At 39.0% G+C, this 18,798-nt stretch overlaps 1 protein-coding gene across 1 annotated transcript; it reads left to right on the top strand.

The window, feature by feature from the left end:
• The first annotated feature begins 9,899 nt into the window (after positions 1-9,899).
• Positions 9,900-10,936, top strand: LOC102902959 (spermidine synthase). Its single transcript, XM_006972663.3, has one exon. The coding sequence runs from the start codon at positions 9,972-9,974 to the stop codon at positions 10,635-10,637; it is 666 nt and encodes a 221-aa protein (XP_006972725.3). The 5' UTR covers positions 9,900-9,971; the 3' UTR covers positions 10,638-10,936.
• Positions 10,937-18,798: the final 7,862 nt, after the last annotated feature.

Here is an 18,798-nt window from a genome sequence, read left to right as displayed (position 1 = left end):
CAAATACAGAGACCCACAACTAGACATGTGAATGATCTTGAAACACTCAACACTCCATGGGATGTCACTACCAAATACCTCTTCTTTTGGTTCAGGGAACTCTGCTGAGTAGGAAACAGAAAGATTGTTCTAGCCTATGGGGATGGAAGACACCAAAGAGAAAGGCCTTCTAGACATAGCAGGACTGGTACACATAAGACCTCAGAGAGAGTGGGATAGCATTCACGGCGCCTGCACAGGTCTAAGCTAGATGTGGTCCCAGCGTTGATAGGAGAAATGGACATTAGCTTCTGTCCCTAACCTAGAAGCTATCAACTAATAACCACTCACAAAGAAAATGTAGTTTCCTCCTAGAGTCTCACGGTGTATAAATCCACACTTAAATGCAGGCCCTGTGTCTAGTAGCAGATAGCTAACACAAAAGAAACTCAGTGGTATTTTTGGAGGACTTATGGTCTCATAGAGCTTTCTGTGGACATTTCTCCCCCTTTCACCCTCTAGGTCTTTTGCTTACATGGTGCAGTTTATTATTTTGCATCTTTATAGAATGTCTGTATATGCTAATGCTTGTGTCTCTCCATCTATATTTGTTTCTTGTGCTTTTTCTTTGGCTTTGTTTGTTTGTTTTTGTCTTATTCAGGTTTGTGTTTATTTATTATTTACTCCTAATTTTTCCTTTTTTAAATTTTCTTTGTGTCTTTCACATCATGCTTCTCAATCCCATTCATCTCCCCATCCTTTCATATCTAATCTCTGCCCCTGCAGCCTCCACACAAAAATTAAAATAAAATAAAATTTAATTTTTTTAAAATTTAATTTAAATTTTTAAATTTAAATTAAATTTAAAAAAAAGAAGAAAGTAAAGAAAAAAATCTTGCCATTTATCTCTTCATGGAAGCTGTAGTGTGACACAGTTGAGTCATGCACTAAACCCTTTTATTCATGTATCTTTACTTGTAAGTGTTCATTGGTCCAGTTCGAGGCCTCTGGTTTCTGCTACACCATTGATATTGGGCCCTCACTGGGACTCTGTGGTGATGTATTGTGTCCCCAGTATATTGTGCACCCTAATAAACTTTATCTGAAGATAGGAAGAAAAAACCAGCCACTATAGTAAACATAGAGGTCAGACAATGGTGCACATGCCTTTAATCCTATCAGTCAGGAGGCAGAGATCTGTCTGGATCTCTATGTGTTCAAGACACACTGGAAACAGAGCCAGGCATGGTGGCACACGCCTTAAATTCCATCACTAGTTAACCATAAAGGTCTGGAGGTCTGTACAGACAGATAGGAAGTGATGTAGCTGGGTGGAGACAGGAAGTGAGATGGCAAAACAGAAAGGCATATAGGTATGGATATACAGGAAGTAGGTCTCTGGAGACTGAGGTGTCGGTGAGGTGAGGTTGTCTGTGGGTTGTCCTATTTCTCTGATCTCTCAGTTTTTCATCCCAATATCTGGCTCTGGGTTTTTATTCAGCCCGTTTAGCAATTAATCTTACAGGACTCCTCTTGGCTATCCTGTTGTTGCCCTGTATCATGGAGATCCCGCAGCTTTGGATCTGCAGGACATGCCCCCTTCTCATTCTCCAGCAGATCATAGGTGGGGTGGATGTTGGGGTGGGCTAACTCATAACCTTGGTTCTGGGCCTGGGTAGTTGCAGTTTGTCAGCCCGCCAGCTCTCCCCTATCTTCAGCATGTTAGTGAGCTCTCCAGCATTGATTGCCCTGGCAAGTTCACCCTTTGCAATGATGAGCAAGGGCCAGGGCCAGTTCTCCTCCTTTCAGGCTCTCAGGATCTGCTTACCCACACCTGCACCATTAGGGCCGACTCTACTGTGTTTCCCAGGCGAGGTGCAGGGGCCCCTCTCTTGAGTGCTGCAGCTGGTGAGGACAGGGACAACTCTCCCTCTCTTAGGACCTCAGGGCCAGCCCTCCCAACAGCCACAAGCAGCAAGAGGGTGGGCGGGGTTTGGGGAAGCTTTCTCCAATGCTGCAGCTGGTAAGCTAGACTGGACGGTCAGCTCCCTGGCCCACCTCAGGAAGCACTGGTGATGGGGCAGGCTATCTTCCCCTCCCTGTCGCCACCACACAGCAGATGAGCGAAGATCCCTCAGGGCCTGCTCACCTATGTCCCTGTCAACATGGTCAGAACCACTCTGCTGCCCAGACAAGGTGCAGAACCCACTTCCCCGGTTGGTAAAGTGGGTCAAGGGAGGGTTAGCTTCCTCACTCGTCATGCTTGTTTTCTAATGAGAGAAACAAAGTTTGTAGGTTTGGGTGGGTGAGGAGCATCTGGGAAGAGTTGGAGGCGGGGGAACTCTCATCAGAATTATTGCATGAAAAATGGAAGCTTAATAAAATAAGTAAGAAGTACTGATGAAAGTGCAGGGGTATTTCTCTAACAGGAAGTGTAAATTCTCTAGGAAACACCAATTAAAAGTATATAAGCTTCTCCCCAAGGAGTTAAGTTGCTAACATTTTGTTTTAGCTGTCATAAATTGTGTATGTCAGTGTTTACTTGTACAGTAATGTACACATGGGAGGCAATAGCTAAGAGTAACTGCAATGCACAGATTGATGACAGATCTAGTAAATCCTTAACTAGGAAAGCTCACTGGGTTTTATTGCTCTGGATACATGTGGTTATGTCAATTTTACACAATTATAAATTAGAAAGTTTCTCTAAAGACTGCACGTTCTGGCTCTTGTTTTCTCAGCGTCTTAGACACTCCATGGTATGTGCTGTCACTGTCTCCTCCTGGATTAGAAGCTCCAGGGCAATCAGGACTGCGATTAATTGCCACCTTTTTTATTTATCCCAACTGCTACCCTCTTACTTTGCACACAGAGGTCTTTAATTTCTCTGCAACTGAGTCAGCAAGCATTAGCTGACTCTCCACCAGGTTCAGCAATGTAAAAACACATTGCTACCAAAAAAAAAAAAAAACAAAACAAAACAAAACAAACAAACAAAAAAAAAACACGTGTATGAGTGTAAAGAATGGGGCAGAAATGTACAGGGAGAATAGGCAGATATAATAACATATCTTTAAAAAAGCAATTCAAGATTCCGCAATAATATGGGTATAGAGAACTGTTAGATTCACAGCTTCTGAGGCTCTAAGCTCTGGGAGTCAGGCTTGCACAGCAGGCAGGTTTACCTCTGAGCCTTCTCTGCATCCCAGCTCTTGTTAGCTTTATTCATTTTACATAGCCAGTTAACAGGAATGAGGTGGCATTTCCTTGCAGTTCTGATTTGCATTTCCTTAGGGACTAACGGTATTTAACGCTTTTCATGTCTGTGGGGCATTGTTTAGGTCAACTGCTCTTTCCTTAAATATTGCCTCATTAGGAGCATGGACATCTTTTGTTTTTTTCTATTGTTGTTTGAGTTCTTAGTATAATCCCGGCAGCAACCCTTGTTAAATGAATTGCAGACCCTTCTCTCCTCTGTACTCTGCTGACATTTCCTGTGCTGTACCGAACCTTTACAGTTTGCTGTAATCCCACTTTTCTATTTTTGCATTATATCCTATGATTTTTGAATCAACTCCAAAAATATCTCTGAACATGACAATGTCCCCAAACTCCATCCTATCCTTCTTCTAGATTTGTTTTACATTCAACCCTTTAATACATTTCTTTTTTAGCTTTTGGAACTGATGAGAGTGAGTCTGTTCTACTGATTGGTATGTCTATTTTCAATGCTAGAACCATGTAGTTTGTTGACTACAGCTTTGGATAATAGTCTAATACCAGATGGTATGATGTCCCAGTTCTGTGTTCTTTGTCTGCTAAGGATTATTTTGTTCAACACATGATCTCTCTGTGAAGTCTTGGGTGTCCTAGAACTTGCTCTGTAGAACAGGTTGGCCTTGAACTCACAGAGATCTGCCTGCCTCTGCCTTCTGAGTGCTGGGATTAAAGGTGTGCACCACCATCGTCTGGCAGGATTTTTGTTTTTGCATATGGATTTTATGGTTACTTTTCCTATTTTTTCCAAACCTTGAAAAAGTATAGTTGCCTGTTCATTTGTATATCCCTTCATTTCATTTAATCTTTTGAAAAAGTTATTGTAATTTTAGTTACGTATCTCTAACAGGCTCCATGTAATACTTGTTTTATTACATAACTGGTGATTACCAAATGGGAGTAATTTACTAGCTCTCAATGTGTTTCAGTATTTCTGATCAACACATGAAGTTTGTGTGAATATATAATACACTGTGATATATCTGCATGTATATACAGTATGTATTTACCAAACCAGGATAACTAATGCTCTTTTATATTTATTATTTTAACTCTGGAGTCTTCAATCACTTTTTACTTAATCATAAAATATATAATAATTATTGTTAACTGTTTTTCTCCCAATAGTCTATAAAACAACGTAATTTAGTATTTCCTCCTAACCCTTACTCGTCATCCAACATTCCTTTACCTTCTCTTTCTAATGTCCTTCCAAGCCCTGAGCAACCACTAAATCACACTGAGATTCACTTTTGGAGATGTAGCTCAGTTAGTAGAGTTCTTGCCTTCCATGTGTGAGGACCTGGGTTTGATCCCCAGCACTCCATAAACATCACTTGGTGGGGTGGCTCTTGTCTAAAATCTCAGCACTTGGAAGGAGACAGAAAGACCAGCAGTTCTCATGTGATCACATGCTTTAGAGAGACTGAGGCCAGCATGGGCCACAAGAATAATATTTTTATGTTTGTTTTTTCTTTTTATCTTTCTTTTTTTTTTGGCTTCCACATATGACAAAAAGTATTCAGTGTTTGTCTTTCTGTGTTTTACTTACTTTATTTCATATGCATTTCCCATTTCTATCTACTTGGTGTAAACCATACAGACATTTTACCTTCTTTATATCTAAGTACTTTACTTCTTGTAGCTACTATAAATTAGACTATTCTCTTGATCTGTTCTATGGATAACTTGTTGGTATAAAAATATGTTTTTTATATTGATTTTTGTATCCTGATACTTTACTTACTTCAGTTACTGCTTTTAATAGAAACTGTAGGAGCCTTTAGGGAGGGGCTTACATATATAATTTCATCATCAACAAACAAGGATAATTTTCCTTCTTCAATTAGGACGCCCCTTTAACAGATTTTTCATTGAAAAAAACATATTATGCTATTGTTCAGCAGGATATTCTCTATATTTTTGATAGATCCATTGGTTTAAAGCATTTTTCAGCCCAAATTTTCCTTACTAATTTTGTTTGGATGATCTGTTCTTCATTGGAAATTGGACTTCAAAATACTTAACTTTTATTGTATTCTAATGTCTCCAGTTTGAGGCCCCTTATCAGTTGTTTTATTTTATCTTTTAGTACACTTGTGGGCTATATTACACATAGCTAGGTAGATATGTATATCCCTACAGATAAAGCCTCTGATGATTTGACCATTTTACCATTATATTATGTTCTTCACTCTGCTTTTTGAAAACTTAAACTGTGTGTTTTCTGTTATAAATTCAGCTGCTCCTGTTGTGTTAGTTTCCATTTGTATGAAGTATTTTTTATGTCTTCACTTTCTATGTGTGTCATGAAAATAGAGTAAGTTCTAGTTACAAGAATGTAGATCGATCCCATTTTTTTTCAATTCAAACTCTGGGTTTTTATTGGAGAACTTAATTCATTCACATAGTACTTACAACAGACATTTTGTTCTTTGTTTCCTGGTTATTTCCAAGGTGCTTCATTTCTTTCTCCCTCACTTACTGTCTCCCTCTGTTGTTCCACTGCTTTCTACCCAGGGAAGTTTTGAATAATTTCTACTTGTGTTTGATTTGTGGTGATATGCATTACTATTAATTCCTGAGATTTCAAAACATTGATGTATTTTAAAATATTTTAAATTGGATTTCAAAATAAAGATCATGGTGTAAATGAGGCCCCCATTTGATAATAAAGAGGAATAATTCATGGCATCATGGGTAATACGATGGAATGTAAGCCACAGTTATGGAGGTAAAGGGAGCCTCACCAGGATCGTGAGGGTTAGCAGCTCCTGTCTTATAGGCTCAAGATGAATGCTGTCAGGGAATACGTGCCGCTCTGCTTCACATCAGCACAAGTGCACATGTAGAATCTGTCAGTGTCAGGGTACAGGGTCTAGTACTGCTGAGTGCCAACCAGAGCTGGAATGAGTTGATTAATTATTAATCTGATATGGGGACTGTATTCTAAGTAGCCTCGTTTGTCTATCATGTGAGTTCCGCTTGGGCTCTTTTGGCGGAAGTACTTCAGTTTTACAATTAATACATAAAATTTTAAATGCCGCATTTAGTGGACAGTTGTAAGAGAGTTCCTTACTGGATATATTAACTTCTACTCGTCGTCAAAACTTGAAAGGTGGGTTTTTGATAAGTACTTTCAAAGACCAGGGATGTTATCTTTCATTGGGAAATGTCATCATCAAAATAAATCATATTTCAAATAAAAGGCAAAGATTTAACTATTTACATCTGGCTGTGTCAAGGTAACCTCACTAGCATATTAATAGATAAATTATTCCTAGTATGAATTTATTGTGGAATATTTCAATTTTCTTTAGAAATTTTGCTTTTATAAATTAGGAACATGATATTCTCTTAGTTTTATTTTTCTTCATTAAAAAAAATGGACACTGCAAAGTTTCCAGATTAAATGGCAGTCATGTAATAACTCACCATTCTGTTAACCGTACATTCGGGCTTTGTTCTCAGGCTCTCCCAGTGCTGAAATCAAGGTGTCAGCAAGGCTGCACTCTAGTATACCCTATTTCCTAGCACATTCAGTTATTGGCAGGACCTTGTTGCTTGAGTTCTCTTACTAGTTCTCATGTTGAGATCACCCTAAGCTCCTAGAAGCTGCCCACAATGTCTTTCCATCTCTGAAAAAGACAGTGGCCCTGCCTCAAATCTCTGATTTCTTTGCCTCTGATTGTTATATCCAGATTTAAGGGATCTTTTGTTTTGGGTCAAGTCATTTATTTTTAAAGAAAACTATGTCATATCCACAGTCAAAGTACAAAGCATTGTACTAGGGTTAGACAATCCTTTCAAAGTGACCTTAAAATCTGTCCTCTACTCCTGAACAACATAAATTGCTTCCAAGGTAGCACCTGAAAACTGACTTCCAAAGGGTGTAAACCCTTTGATGGTATTTACAGCTTTGGCCAATTGAAAGTTCTTAAGTTTAAAGCCACAGAATACGTAGAGTGTTTCAGGCCATCACGCTGCTATTGATTCTTCAAGGAATATTGGAGTCTGAATAGATTATTTCCTCTTGGTCATTTTATAAGACCAGATATATTTTATGTGTGTGTGATCTATGTAACTGTTCATAAGTATGTGTAAATGCATGTGCATGTCTATGTGCATGAGTGTAAAGACCAGAAAATGATGTTGTGTATCATCCTCCATAACTATTTACCTTTATTTTTTTATACAGGGTTATCTTAGGATTTTATTGCTGTGAAAAGGTGCTATTACCAGGACAGCTCTTAAAAAAGAAACCATTTAATTGGGGCTGGCTTACAGTCCAGAGGTTTAGTCCATTATCGCCATGGGAGGAAGGATGGTGTCCTGCAGGCAGACATGGTGCTGGAGAGGAAGCTGAGAGTTTTGCATCTGGATCCAAAGGGAGCAGGAAGAATGAGTGAACCACTGGGCCTGGCTTGAGCTTCTGAAATGTCTAAGCCCGCCCCCAGTGACATACCTATTCCAGTAAGGCCACATGTTCTAATCCCTTCAAATAACGCCACTCCCTATTTTCATTCAAACCACCAAAAGTGTCTCTCCCTGCACTCGGAGCTCTGCCATTTGGCTAGGCTGGTTGGCCACTGAACTTCAGGAATCCTCCTATCTATGCCTCTCCACCTCATGGATGGCAAGCAAGCCACCATGAACAGCTTTTTCAGTGGTTACTAGCAATTCACACTGAGGTCCTTATGCCTGTACAGTAAACACTATACCAACTGAGCCATCTCTTCAGCCCATTTCACATTATCATGATGCACATGTTCAGTTCAAAATGCATTACGAAGCAAGCTTACTTTTGATACCGACTCTAAATGTAAAAATGAGAGCACTGGAATAATAAATTGGGAATAGGAGTTAATAAATCAGAATAAAAATGCATGCATTTAAGGGGTCACTATCCCACAGAAAGATATCCAGAAAGGAGCAGTTAGAAGTAATTATTAAAAACAAACAATAAAAATCAAACACATGTATAGCAGGAATCTTAAAGAGTCTTATTAATAAAACAAACCTGTGGCCAGTTATTGGGGTGAACACTGGAAGGTCAGAGAGACAGAACAAGCCACAGCTAACCTCACCTGGCCAACTTCTCAGCTGATCTTGTTTCCTCAGACTGGAAGCCTCTGTGTCCTCATATCCAAATGGCTCTCAGCTGAACTGTGCTGCTCAAAACCTAAAAGCTTAACCAGCCAAATGCTTAACCAGGCCAAATGCTTCTAGTTTCTGCTCCTCACACCTTATATACCTTTCTGCTTTCTACCACCACTCCCTGGGATTAAAGACGTACTTTCTGGGATTAAAGGTATGAGTCCCCATGCTTGGCTGTATCCTTGAACACATGGATTTCTGCCTCTGGAATGCTAGGATTAAAGGCGTGAGTGCCACCATTTTCTAGCCTTTGTATCTAGTGGCTGTTCTGTCTCTGACCCCAGATAAGTTTATTAGGGTGTACAATATTTTGGGGAACACAATACCACCACACACATGTTTATATACTAGCAAACTGTAATAAAAGATATTAGGTTACATAAGAAATATAGCAGTTGTAGAGTGCATATCTATTATATCAAGAAAAGAGAATGGATTGTAAGGTCAAAAGTACTTGGACCAGGAATCATGTGGTTTAGACTTAGTCATAATCCAATTGCATAGGGATGAATGATGGGAAGAGATGGCATGGTCACATGTACACAGTAGAATTACTATTCAGAGAACATTCTCAGAGATGGTTCTGAAAGTAGTAGGGACATAGAATGGGAAGACGCCCTAAAAAAATGTGCTGCTACCAAACTCACAAAGGCTAGGTGGCAATCATGCCATCATAGTTGTGGGTCATATCTGCCTGATAGAATACTAGTAGCACTGAAACCAATAGATCTCCTATTTTATTCCAAAGTGCTTCTGTTGTGGAATACTACTTTAACTATGTAGAGGTGTGTTGCATTTGTTTATGCTACATTTGTTTAATTATATATGTAAAGATGTGTTGCTTTGCCTTCCTAAGGCACCTGATAGTTCTAGTAAAAAGCTGAACAGCCAATAGTTAAGCAGTAGAGGGATAGGCAAGGCTGGCAGACAGAGAGAATAAGTAGTAGGAGGATCTAGGCTCTGAGTAGGGAGGAGAGAATGAGGGAGAAAGAAAGGCAGATGCCCAGATGCAGCCAGCCAGGCAGCTCCAGCTAGTCAGACAAGGAGGAAACAGTGAAAGTAGGACATACATAAGGAAAGAAAGATAAAAAGCCCTGAGGCAAAATGTAGATGGAAAGAAACAAGTTAAATTAAGTTTTAAGAGCTAATGGGACAAGCATAAGATAAGGCTGAGCATGCAAAATTGATAATAAGTCTCTGTGTCTTGATTTGGGAGCTGATCGGTGGCCAAAAAGAAAGCTTGCTACATACATCTACAATTAAACAACTAAATGAACCACAAAATCTCTTACCTCATTTTTAACTATAGTTGTTAGAGCATCATATGGGATTGCATTAATTGTTACTAACACAGGGGCATCATGGCATATTTGTCATAAATCCTTTTAAAATTTCAATTTGAAGGAACAAGAAAAGGAGAGGAGGACTTCATGGACTAGCCACCCAGCTACAGAGCAAGCCACGGAGTAAGAAGTAAAGAAAGTAAAACCTACGGCAACGTGCTGGTTCTGGATGGCGTCATCCAGTATACTGAGAAGGACGAGTTCTCCTACCAGGAGATGATAGCCAACCTGCCGCTCTGCAGCCACCCCAACCCGCGGAAGGTGCTGATCATCGGGGGTGGAGATGGGGGCGTCCTACGGGAAGTGGTGAAGCACCCCTCTGTGGAGTCGGTGGTCCAGTGCGAGATCGATGAGGATGTCATTGAAGTCTCTAAGAAGTTCCTGCCTGGCATGGCCTTCGGCTACTCCAGCTCAAAGCTAACCCTCCATGTGGGCGATGGCTTTGAGTTCATGAAACAGAACCAAGATACCTTCGACGTCATCATCACCGACTCCTCAGACCCCATGGGTCCTGCTGAGAGTCTCTTCAAGGAGTCCTACTACCAGCTCATGAAGACCGCACTCAAGGAAGATGGCATCCTTTGCTGCCAGGGTGAGTGTCAGTGGCTGCATCTGGACCTCATCAAGGAGATGAGGCACTTCTGCAAATCTCTCTTCCCGGTGGTGGGCTATGCCTACTGCACCATTCCCACATATCCAAGTGGCCAGATCGGCTTCATGCTGTGTAGCAAAAACCCGAGCACCAACTTCCGGGAGCCAGTGCAGCAGCTGACACAGGCCCAGGTGGAGCAGATGCAGCTGAAATACTATAACTCCGACATGCACCGGGCGGGCTTTGTGCTGCCCGAGTTCACCCGCAAGGCCCTGAATGACATAAGCTGAGCCTAGGTGCCACTGCAACACCACCCAAGACCTCAGTTGGACTGGACCAAGGAGCTTCCAGGGTGTCTGGGGCCCTACCAGCCCTGGACCAGACTCCCAGATGACTCTTGCCCACCAACCAAGTGTTACAGTCCCCAGAATGCTGCCTGGCCTGCCCTGCTGGATGGACTCAGTCTCTGTGTCTGTCTGTCTGTCTATCTCTGTGGCGTTCAGCCCCAAGCCTATACCATCTCTGTACAGCACCGTCTATGCCCTCCGTCACCCAACAAAAAACGTGTATTTATAACAACAACAACAAAAAATTCAATTTATAGATTTTGACTTAAATAAATGAGTGAAGTGATTTTTTAACTACTTTCAGCTCAGTGTCTATACATAATATATGTGTATGTGCATGATAAGTTGTTATGGATATTATAGAAAATGTTTTTCAAGTGTGCCTGGATCTCAGAAAGTGCTATTTGTTAGTTATCTCTTCACTATAAAGACAAAACACAAACAGGGACTAATATACAAGTCCAGAGAGGCCATGATAGGTCACTTTTCTTGCAAGTCAAAGTCATGAGCTTGAAAATTTATTACGTACCTGGAAGAGCTGAACTGACTTTTTACTAGAAGAGCATCTATAATCAGAGATAAAAGCTGCTCTGTTCACAATAGACAGGAAATGGAGTCACCAATACATGTGAATAATGAAAGTGCCATATATATACAATGGAGTTTTATTGTCATAAAGAAAAGTGAAGTTGTGGCATTTCAGGAAAATGGAACTTGAGATTTGTTAAGTGAAGAGGCCTATATGCATGAAAATACGAGGAGGAATCCCATTGCTATGAACAGTGTAGCTATTAGTAAGGTGTTCACGCTTTTGTAATAACATCCCACCCATGCTCACATAAACAACCCTGATTAAGCTTATTGGGTCACGCACACACAAAAGGACATGAAAATAGAAAGAGAACTTTTGGGGAAGAGAAAGATCAGGCGTAGGAGGGGGACAAGAAGGTAATGGAAGTGAATATGATCAAAACACATTATATAATGTGCAAAAATTTTATTAAAAATCCATTATTATGTATAATTACTATATTTCAGCAATTTTTTATAAAAAATGAAATTAAAAGAAAGATTATAACAGTTCATTCACTCAAGCCAGTGAGGCAGCTGATATACCTCATTTCTTTTGCTGTATTTACTTTAGACTAGTTTATGCTGTAACCTGAGTCATGTTTTACCTCCTGTAAAAAAAAAAAAAGAGGCAACAAGTTTATATGCTTTCTTCTCTTTGGGCTTTTAATCTTACGAAGGTGTATCATATGAGAAGATGATTCAGCAAAGTCCAGAAACATAATTTAGATTTTTATTCACCTATAAGGAATTTGTTTCAGAGATTTTTTCAGATGAAGTTTTTCAAATCAAGGACTTATTAAAATTTTAGTCATCTAAAAGCACCAATTTGTCAGATCCTTCATGAGTCACAAGATTGAATTCTTTACTGATAAGACACACAACATACTTAAAACCTAAGGGAGTGAAAGAAAACATGTTTATTTTTTATTTGTTCCAAGTGATGATAGTTCAGATTCAAAATCGCTGTGTGTGTAGCTGGGTTGCCACTTCAGCTGAGTATGCTGTTGGAGCCAACACATGACCAGGCATACTTGCAGGACAAGTGTAGCTTGGTCAGCTCACGTCTATTTATGGAACGATGAAGCTTCTCCTAGGAGATGAAGAGTAAGAGGCCCCTTGGATCTGTTATTCCAGTAGGAATACTAAGCAAACTGACAGTTAATTTTGAATTCAGCATGGTTACATTCATACTTTGGTTACATACTTTTAGTTACATACATGGTTACATACTTTCTTCTAATTTTCTAGCATTTCAATTGATTTAAGAAACTGAAATTTTGAGATATAACCTTGGTTAAGAGATGTCAGCTGATAAACCATTTCTAGATATCTATGGGATGTTTCCAGATTAACATTAGAAACAGTGTAACAGGCAGATTCATCATCTGATCTATTGAAGGTTCTGAACAAGGGACATTATCTCTACTTTTTGAGCATTCTCTCTGTCTCTGTCTCTGTCTGTCTGTCTCTCTCTCTTCACACACACACACACACACACACACACACACACACTCCACCTTCCTATGCCCAAGATACCCCTATTTTCCTCTTCTTAAATTTTAGTTTCTTCAGATTTTAAAACATAGGACCTGCACAGCAATAAATTTGGTGCCACAGCTGTAAACAATAGGAAAATAATCTGCAGGAGCTACTCAGATTAAGGAGTAGTGTCAAATATAAACTAATTCACCAATTCCAACACTGATAACACTTTGCTTCAGAGGGGGAAATCAGCTGAATTAATGAGATAAGTGGCAGAAATTGTGATTTGTATGGAGGACTGTACATTAAATCCAATATTGTTAAGAACTTTATGATGCAATAATAATAATGAAGAGGTGGATGATAAACAGCTGGCATGCATGTCCACTTCTTGGTAAACTTGTCAAGAAATGTTTGAGGTACAAAACCTCTCATCACATTTCTACAACGATAGGAGTCAATTTGGTTAAAGGTTTTAAAGATCTATAGAGATGCTAGAGGCTAGACCCTTTTCTTTCACATTTGTAGCATTTCTGATAGTCTTTAAGTATGAAAGGAACACATGTTTTCTAAAAGATGGTAAGAATAAATGCAAAATAGAACTTATTTGAGGAACAGTTTCTGCAATGTTTAACAGCAGGGGTCACAGTTGACAACTACATGTGATGGAGGTGGTCTTCTCACACCAGTGGACGAAGCTTCCATTAGCTGCTTTTGGAGGTAGACAGTGTGGGCATGCTTGCCTGAGGTATGCAGATACAGTTGATCTCTTACACAAGCAATTGCTATGTTTCCTCCTCGCCTTGGCTTTTCAACCCTCTTTACTTGTCCCCACTGTTCAACTTCCTAACAGATCAAGAAATTAAAAAGCACGGGTATTTAAAATTAACGTTTTTTCCTAACTAAAAGCGTTTGTGATTCGTCTTTTGCTAAATAATTGTCTTCCATTGTACTAGATAACTGATAATGGTGAAGGTGATTGTTAATAGGAGCACTTTAGGGCTCTAATAATTAACAGAATCTGAAGTATGTGTCTCTTTTGTCCTCTTCCTGGAAAAGCACACTTTACAAAACTCAAATGCACCTTTGACTGCCATTGAAAGGGATGCATTAAATCTTTTGCAATTCTTGGCATGATGCCATAAAAGCTTTTAAAATGGTATTTTAAGGGGAGAGGTGTTCTGGTGATCACAACCCACTGTTATAATCAAATTATGCCCTCAAATTCCATGCTTTATTTTCCTTATACTCCATTCAAGACCTCTGGTGAAAAACTGCCTGATCCTTTCACTGACTTTTCAAACCCAGGGAAAGTTATGGGGGATTATGCCACCAACAAGTGTAGTTCTCTCTGGTACCTACTCTCTGGAGTCAACAAGCAGCAGCAACTGGTTCTGACTGGTGCATGCATGAAGTGCTACATTTGATGTTAATTGTAAAAATGTGTTTTCCATCTTAACTTTTTTTTTGGTTTTTTTTTTGTTTTTTTTAGTTTTGTTATGTCTTTTTTTGTTTTCCTTTTACTGGAAATACATTTTTCTTACATAATATATCATGATTATGATTTCTACTCCCTCAGTTCCTTCCAGTTCATCCCCACCTCTCCTTCTATCTGGACCCACTCCTTCCTGTCTCTCATTAGAAAAAAGTCTTCTAACAAAAATATAATAATAATGTAGTAAAATGTAATAAGAAAATAAAAACTAATGCATCAGAATAGGACAAAACAAACAGAAGGGCAAGAGTCCCAGAAGAGGCACAAGAAACAGAGAGAGACACAGAGACTGACTCATTTGTATACTTAGGAATCCCACAAAAAGACTAAGCTGGGAGCCATAATATATACCCAAAGGATCTGTAGGGTTTAAAGAGATGGGGGAAAAAGCCTTCACATGACATTATAAGACAAGGAACCTCCAAAGATGCCTTTGACTTTCTTTTCTATTGGCCATCTACTGCTGGGAATGCAGCCAACTCTTACGAGTAGTTTGTTTCCTCAGTGAGACTCCCTTAGAGAAAACTACAATTTCACTTGTGAGTTGTTGTCAATTTGAAATAGCTTCTAGGTTAGGGGTAGAGGCATGTGTCCACTTCTTTTAGCTCTAAGACCTCATCTGGTGCTGATTCTCTGCATGCTGCCACAATCTCTGTGAGTTCACTTATTCATCCATCCTGTTGACTTAGAGGTCCTTGCCTCCTTGGTGTCCCCCATTCCCTCTGGCTCTCTCAATCTTTCTGCCTCCTCTTCCGCAGGGTTCTCAAACTCAGGGGAGGGATTTGAGGGAAGTATACCATTTAGGGCTGAGTGTTCCCTTGCCTCTCACTCTCTTCATTTTGTCTGCCTATGGATCTCTGTATTAGTTCCCACCTGTAGAGGTAGGTAAGTTTTTTGATTATGGCTGAGCAAGACACTGATCTATAAGTATAGCAGAATGTCATTAGGAGTCATTTATTGCTACATTTATTAGCATAACAGCAGTATATGGTTTTATTCTAGATCCACGGACTACCTAGACTCTGTTTGTTGTCTCCAAAGGAACAGTTGGATATAGGTTCCATTTTGTAGAGTGTGCTTTAAGTTAAATCACGTACTGATTGGTTAATCCCACAAGTTTTGTGCTACCACAGCACTAGCATATCTTGCAGGCTGGACACCATTGTAGACCAAAGTGTTTGTATCTCGGTGAGTGTTTAGATTTATCCTTTGATGGCCTATAGAACACCTTCCTGGAATGAGTCTTTCTCTGTCCTGCCAGCCAGCTCCTAAATAATGACACAGAGACGTTAGTTATGAGAGCTTGGTATTAGCTTAGGCTTGTTCTTAACTAACTCTTATAAAAAAATTAACCTATTTCTATTAATCTACGTTCTGTTGCATGGTTCATTACTTCATGTCTCTGTACTGCTCATGCTGCTTCCTCTGTGTCTGGCTGGTGACCCCACCTTCTTCTTCCCAGAGTTCTCTCTCTTCTCTGAAGTCTCGCTAACACCTCCTGCCTAGCTACTGGCTGTTCAGATTTTTATTATACCAATCACAGTAATACATTTATACACAGTGTAAAAATATCCCACAACACTTTGCTGTACCAAAGATGCTATCACACAGGGATGAAGGCTCTAAGTAGCAACCAGCTTGACTTCTTGGTATTCAATGAAGTGGGTAGGTGTTGTCTTCAGTAATAAGGCTATACTGTCAATTTGTGGAGAACAACCTATAGTCTTGTCAGCAGCCTTAGTAGTCTGGGAGTTTCATTGGGACCCTTTCATCAACATCTCAGTTAGATGTAAAACATTCCTGGTACTTAAAGCTATGTTTAATGACAAAAGATGTCCAGCTAAGGCTCTGTATTCTTCATTTTTTTTTTGGTGATTTTATTTAGATATATACACTTTCGTGTATATATTAGGAAGCTTCTACAGTATTAGGTTTTCATACTACCCCTCAAATGGCCCTTAATTGTAGCTGTCTCTCTCCTGTATTCATTCCCTCATTTCTGTCTTTCCTCCCCCAACCCACTTGATCCTCCCATTCCAGCCCCCTTCTCCCATCCATCCATAACTATGTATTCTATTTCTCTTTCCTAGAGAGGTTCATCTGCCACCACCCTGCCATCATCCAGGGTGATGTTTTTCTACTTGCATTCATTTACTTGTGGATTTAATGATGTCACTTTTTTTTAATGATTTCACCTTTTAAACATCTGCGTAATAATTGTATAAATGTGCAACATTTTGTTATATATTCATCTGTTTATGGGCATCCAGGTTATTTGCAATTTTTGGCTAATATGAATAGAAGATCAATGAATGTGGTTGAGCAATCTATGTGGTAGGATGAAATGACCTCTGGAAATATGGCCAAAAGGGATACAGGTACATCTTGAGGTAGGTCGATTTCTGACCTTCTGAGGAACCTCCATGCTTTCTTAGTGGCTGGACAAGTTTGCACTCCCACCAGCAAAGGATCAGTATTCCTTTTACTCCATATCCTCACCATCATATATTGTCATTTGTTCTGTTGATCTTAGCCATTCAGACAGGTGAAGGATGACACCTCAAAGTATCTTTGGTTTGCATTTTTCTGATAGCTAATGATGTAGAACATTTCTTTAAGTGCTTCTCAGCTTTGTGAAGTTCCTCTTCTGAGAATTCTCTGTTTAGATGTATATCACTTTTGCAATTGGGTTATTTGTTTTCTTGATATCCTTTTTCTAGTTCTTTATGTATTTTAGATATTAACACTCTATCAGTTGTTTAGTTGGTAAAAATCTTTTCCCATTCTGTAGCTGGCCAATTTGTCTGAGAGATGGTGCCCTTTGCCATGCAGAAGCTTTTCTGTTTCATGAGGTCCAATATATTAGTTGTTGATCTTAGTACCTACACTAATAGTGTTCTGTACAGAAAGCTTTTTCATCTACCAATGAATTCAAGACTATTTTCCACTTTTTCTTTATTGAGTTCAATGTATCTGGTTTTACATTGAGGTTTTTGATCCATTTGTAGTTGAGTTTTGTGCAGAGAGATTAATATGGATCTATTTGCATTTTAATGCAGTCATCCTGTTTATGCAGCAAGATTTTTGGAAATGCTATCTTGTTTGCAGTGTATATTTCTGGGTTCTTGATAAAAAAAATCAGGTCTCCATAGAAGTATAGATAGATTTGTGTCTGTGTCTTTAATTGGAGTCCATTGATCAATGTGTCTGTTTTTGTGTCAATATCAAGCTGTTTTTATTACTAGAGTGCTGTCAAACTAGTGGAGACATGGCATGGTGATACCTCCAGCAGTTCCTTTATTATTTAGGATTGTATTAGGGTTTTTATGTTTCCATATGAAACTGAAAATTGTCCTAACAAGATCTGTAAAGAATTGTGTTGGAATTTTGATGGGGATTGCATTGAATCTGAACATTATTTGGGTAGGATATCAATTTTTACTAAATTAATCCTACTGATCCATGAGTATGAGAGATCTTACCATCTTCTGATATCTTCTTCAATTTCTTTCTTCAATCTCTTAAAGTTTGGATTATATAGGTCTTTCACTTCCTATATTTTTGAGGTTATTGTGAAAGATATTGTTTCTCTCGTTTCATTCACCATCTATTTGTCATTTGTATATAAGAAGGCTACTGATGTTTGTGAGTTAAGTTTGTTTTCAGCTATGTTGCAAAAGTGTTTATTAGCTATAGAAATTTCCCAGGGGAATTTTTAGGGTGACTTATGTACTATAAATATCATCTGCAAATCATGATACTTTGACTTCTTCCTTTCTAAGTTGAATACTCTTGATTTCCTTCAGTTGTCTTATAGCTCTAGCTAAGACTTCAAGTCCTATATTGAATAGGTATGGAGATAATGAGTATTCTTGTCTTATTCCCAATTTTAGTGGAATTGCTTGGAGTTTTTTTCCATTTAAGTTGATATTAGCTATAAACTCTCAGTAAATTGTTTTAATCATAAAGCAATGTTGGATTTTGTCAAAGGCATTTTTGGCATCTAATAATATGATCATGTTGCTTTTTCTCTCAGTTAATTCATATGGTGGATTACATTTATCTATTTATCTCATATATTATATTGACATTGTTATAACTTTCTAGATTTTTTTTTTGACATTTCTAGAGCTTTCTTTAATTTCTACTTTGGGTTCTCCAAAGACACTCATTTCAAAATTAGTTTGAACATTTTCCAGGGCCCCTGCCTTTCCTCAAGCCTCAAACCCATCAAAAGGATTTAATCCTCATCCTAATCCAATGTAATTCATGATTTTATTACCTCTTGAAAGCCTCATCTCTTAATGATTTCACATGGCAATAAAGTTCCCACATGCAATGTTTAACCAACATTTAGACTTCAGCCTACTCTACTAGTGAGAACTCACTATTTTTTCCACTCTCTTTGGAGACACAATTTCAAAAATGAAGTCACTAGATTGCATCTCCCTGAGCTTAGCTAGCACCCGAGGGAGTGGGACTGTGGGTAACATTACTTCTACGTTGATGTGGCGTCTGACTGACATGCCAAAGGAAAGATCATCACACAAAAAG

This window comes from Peromyscus maniculatus, chromosome 6 (assembly GCF_049852395.1).
Source record: "Peromyscus maniculatus bairdii isolate BWxNUB_F1_BW_parent chromosome 6, HU_Pman_BW_mat_3.1, whole genome shotgun sequence".
Classification (NCBI taxonomy): Eukaryota; Metazoa; Chordata; class Mammalia; order Rodentia; family Cricetidae; genus Peromyscus; species Peromyscus maniculatus.
The sequence above is the reverse complement of the archived record's forward strand: the minus strand, read 5'-3'. Positions and strand labels throughout refer to the sequence as shown.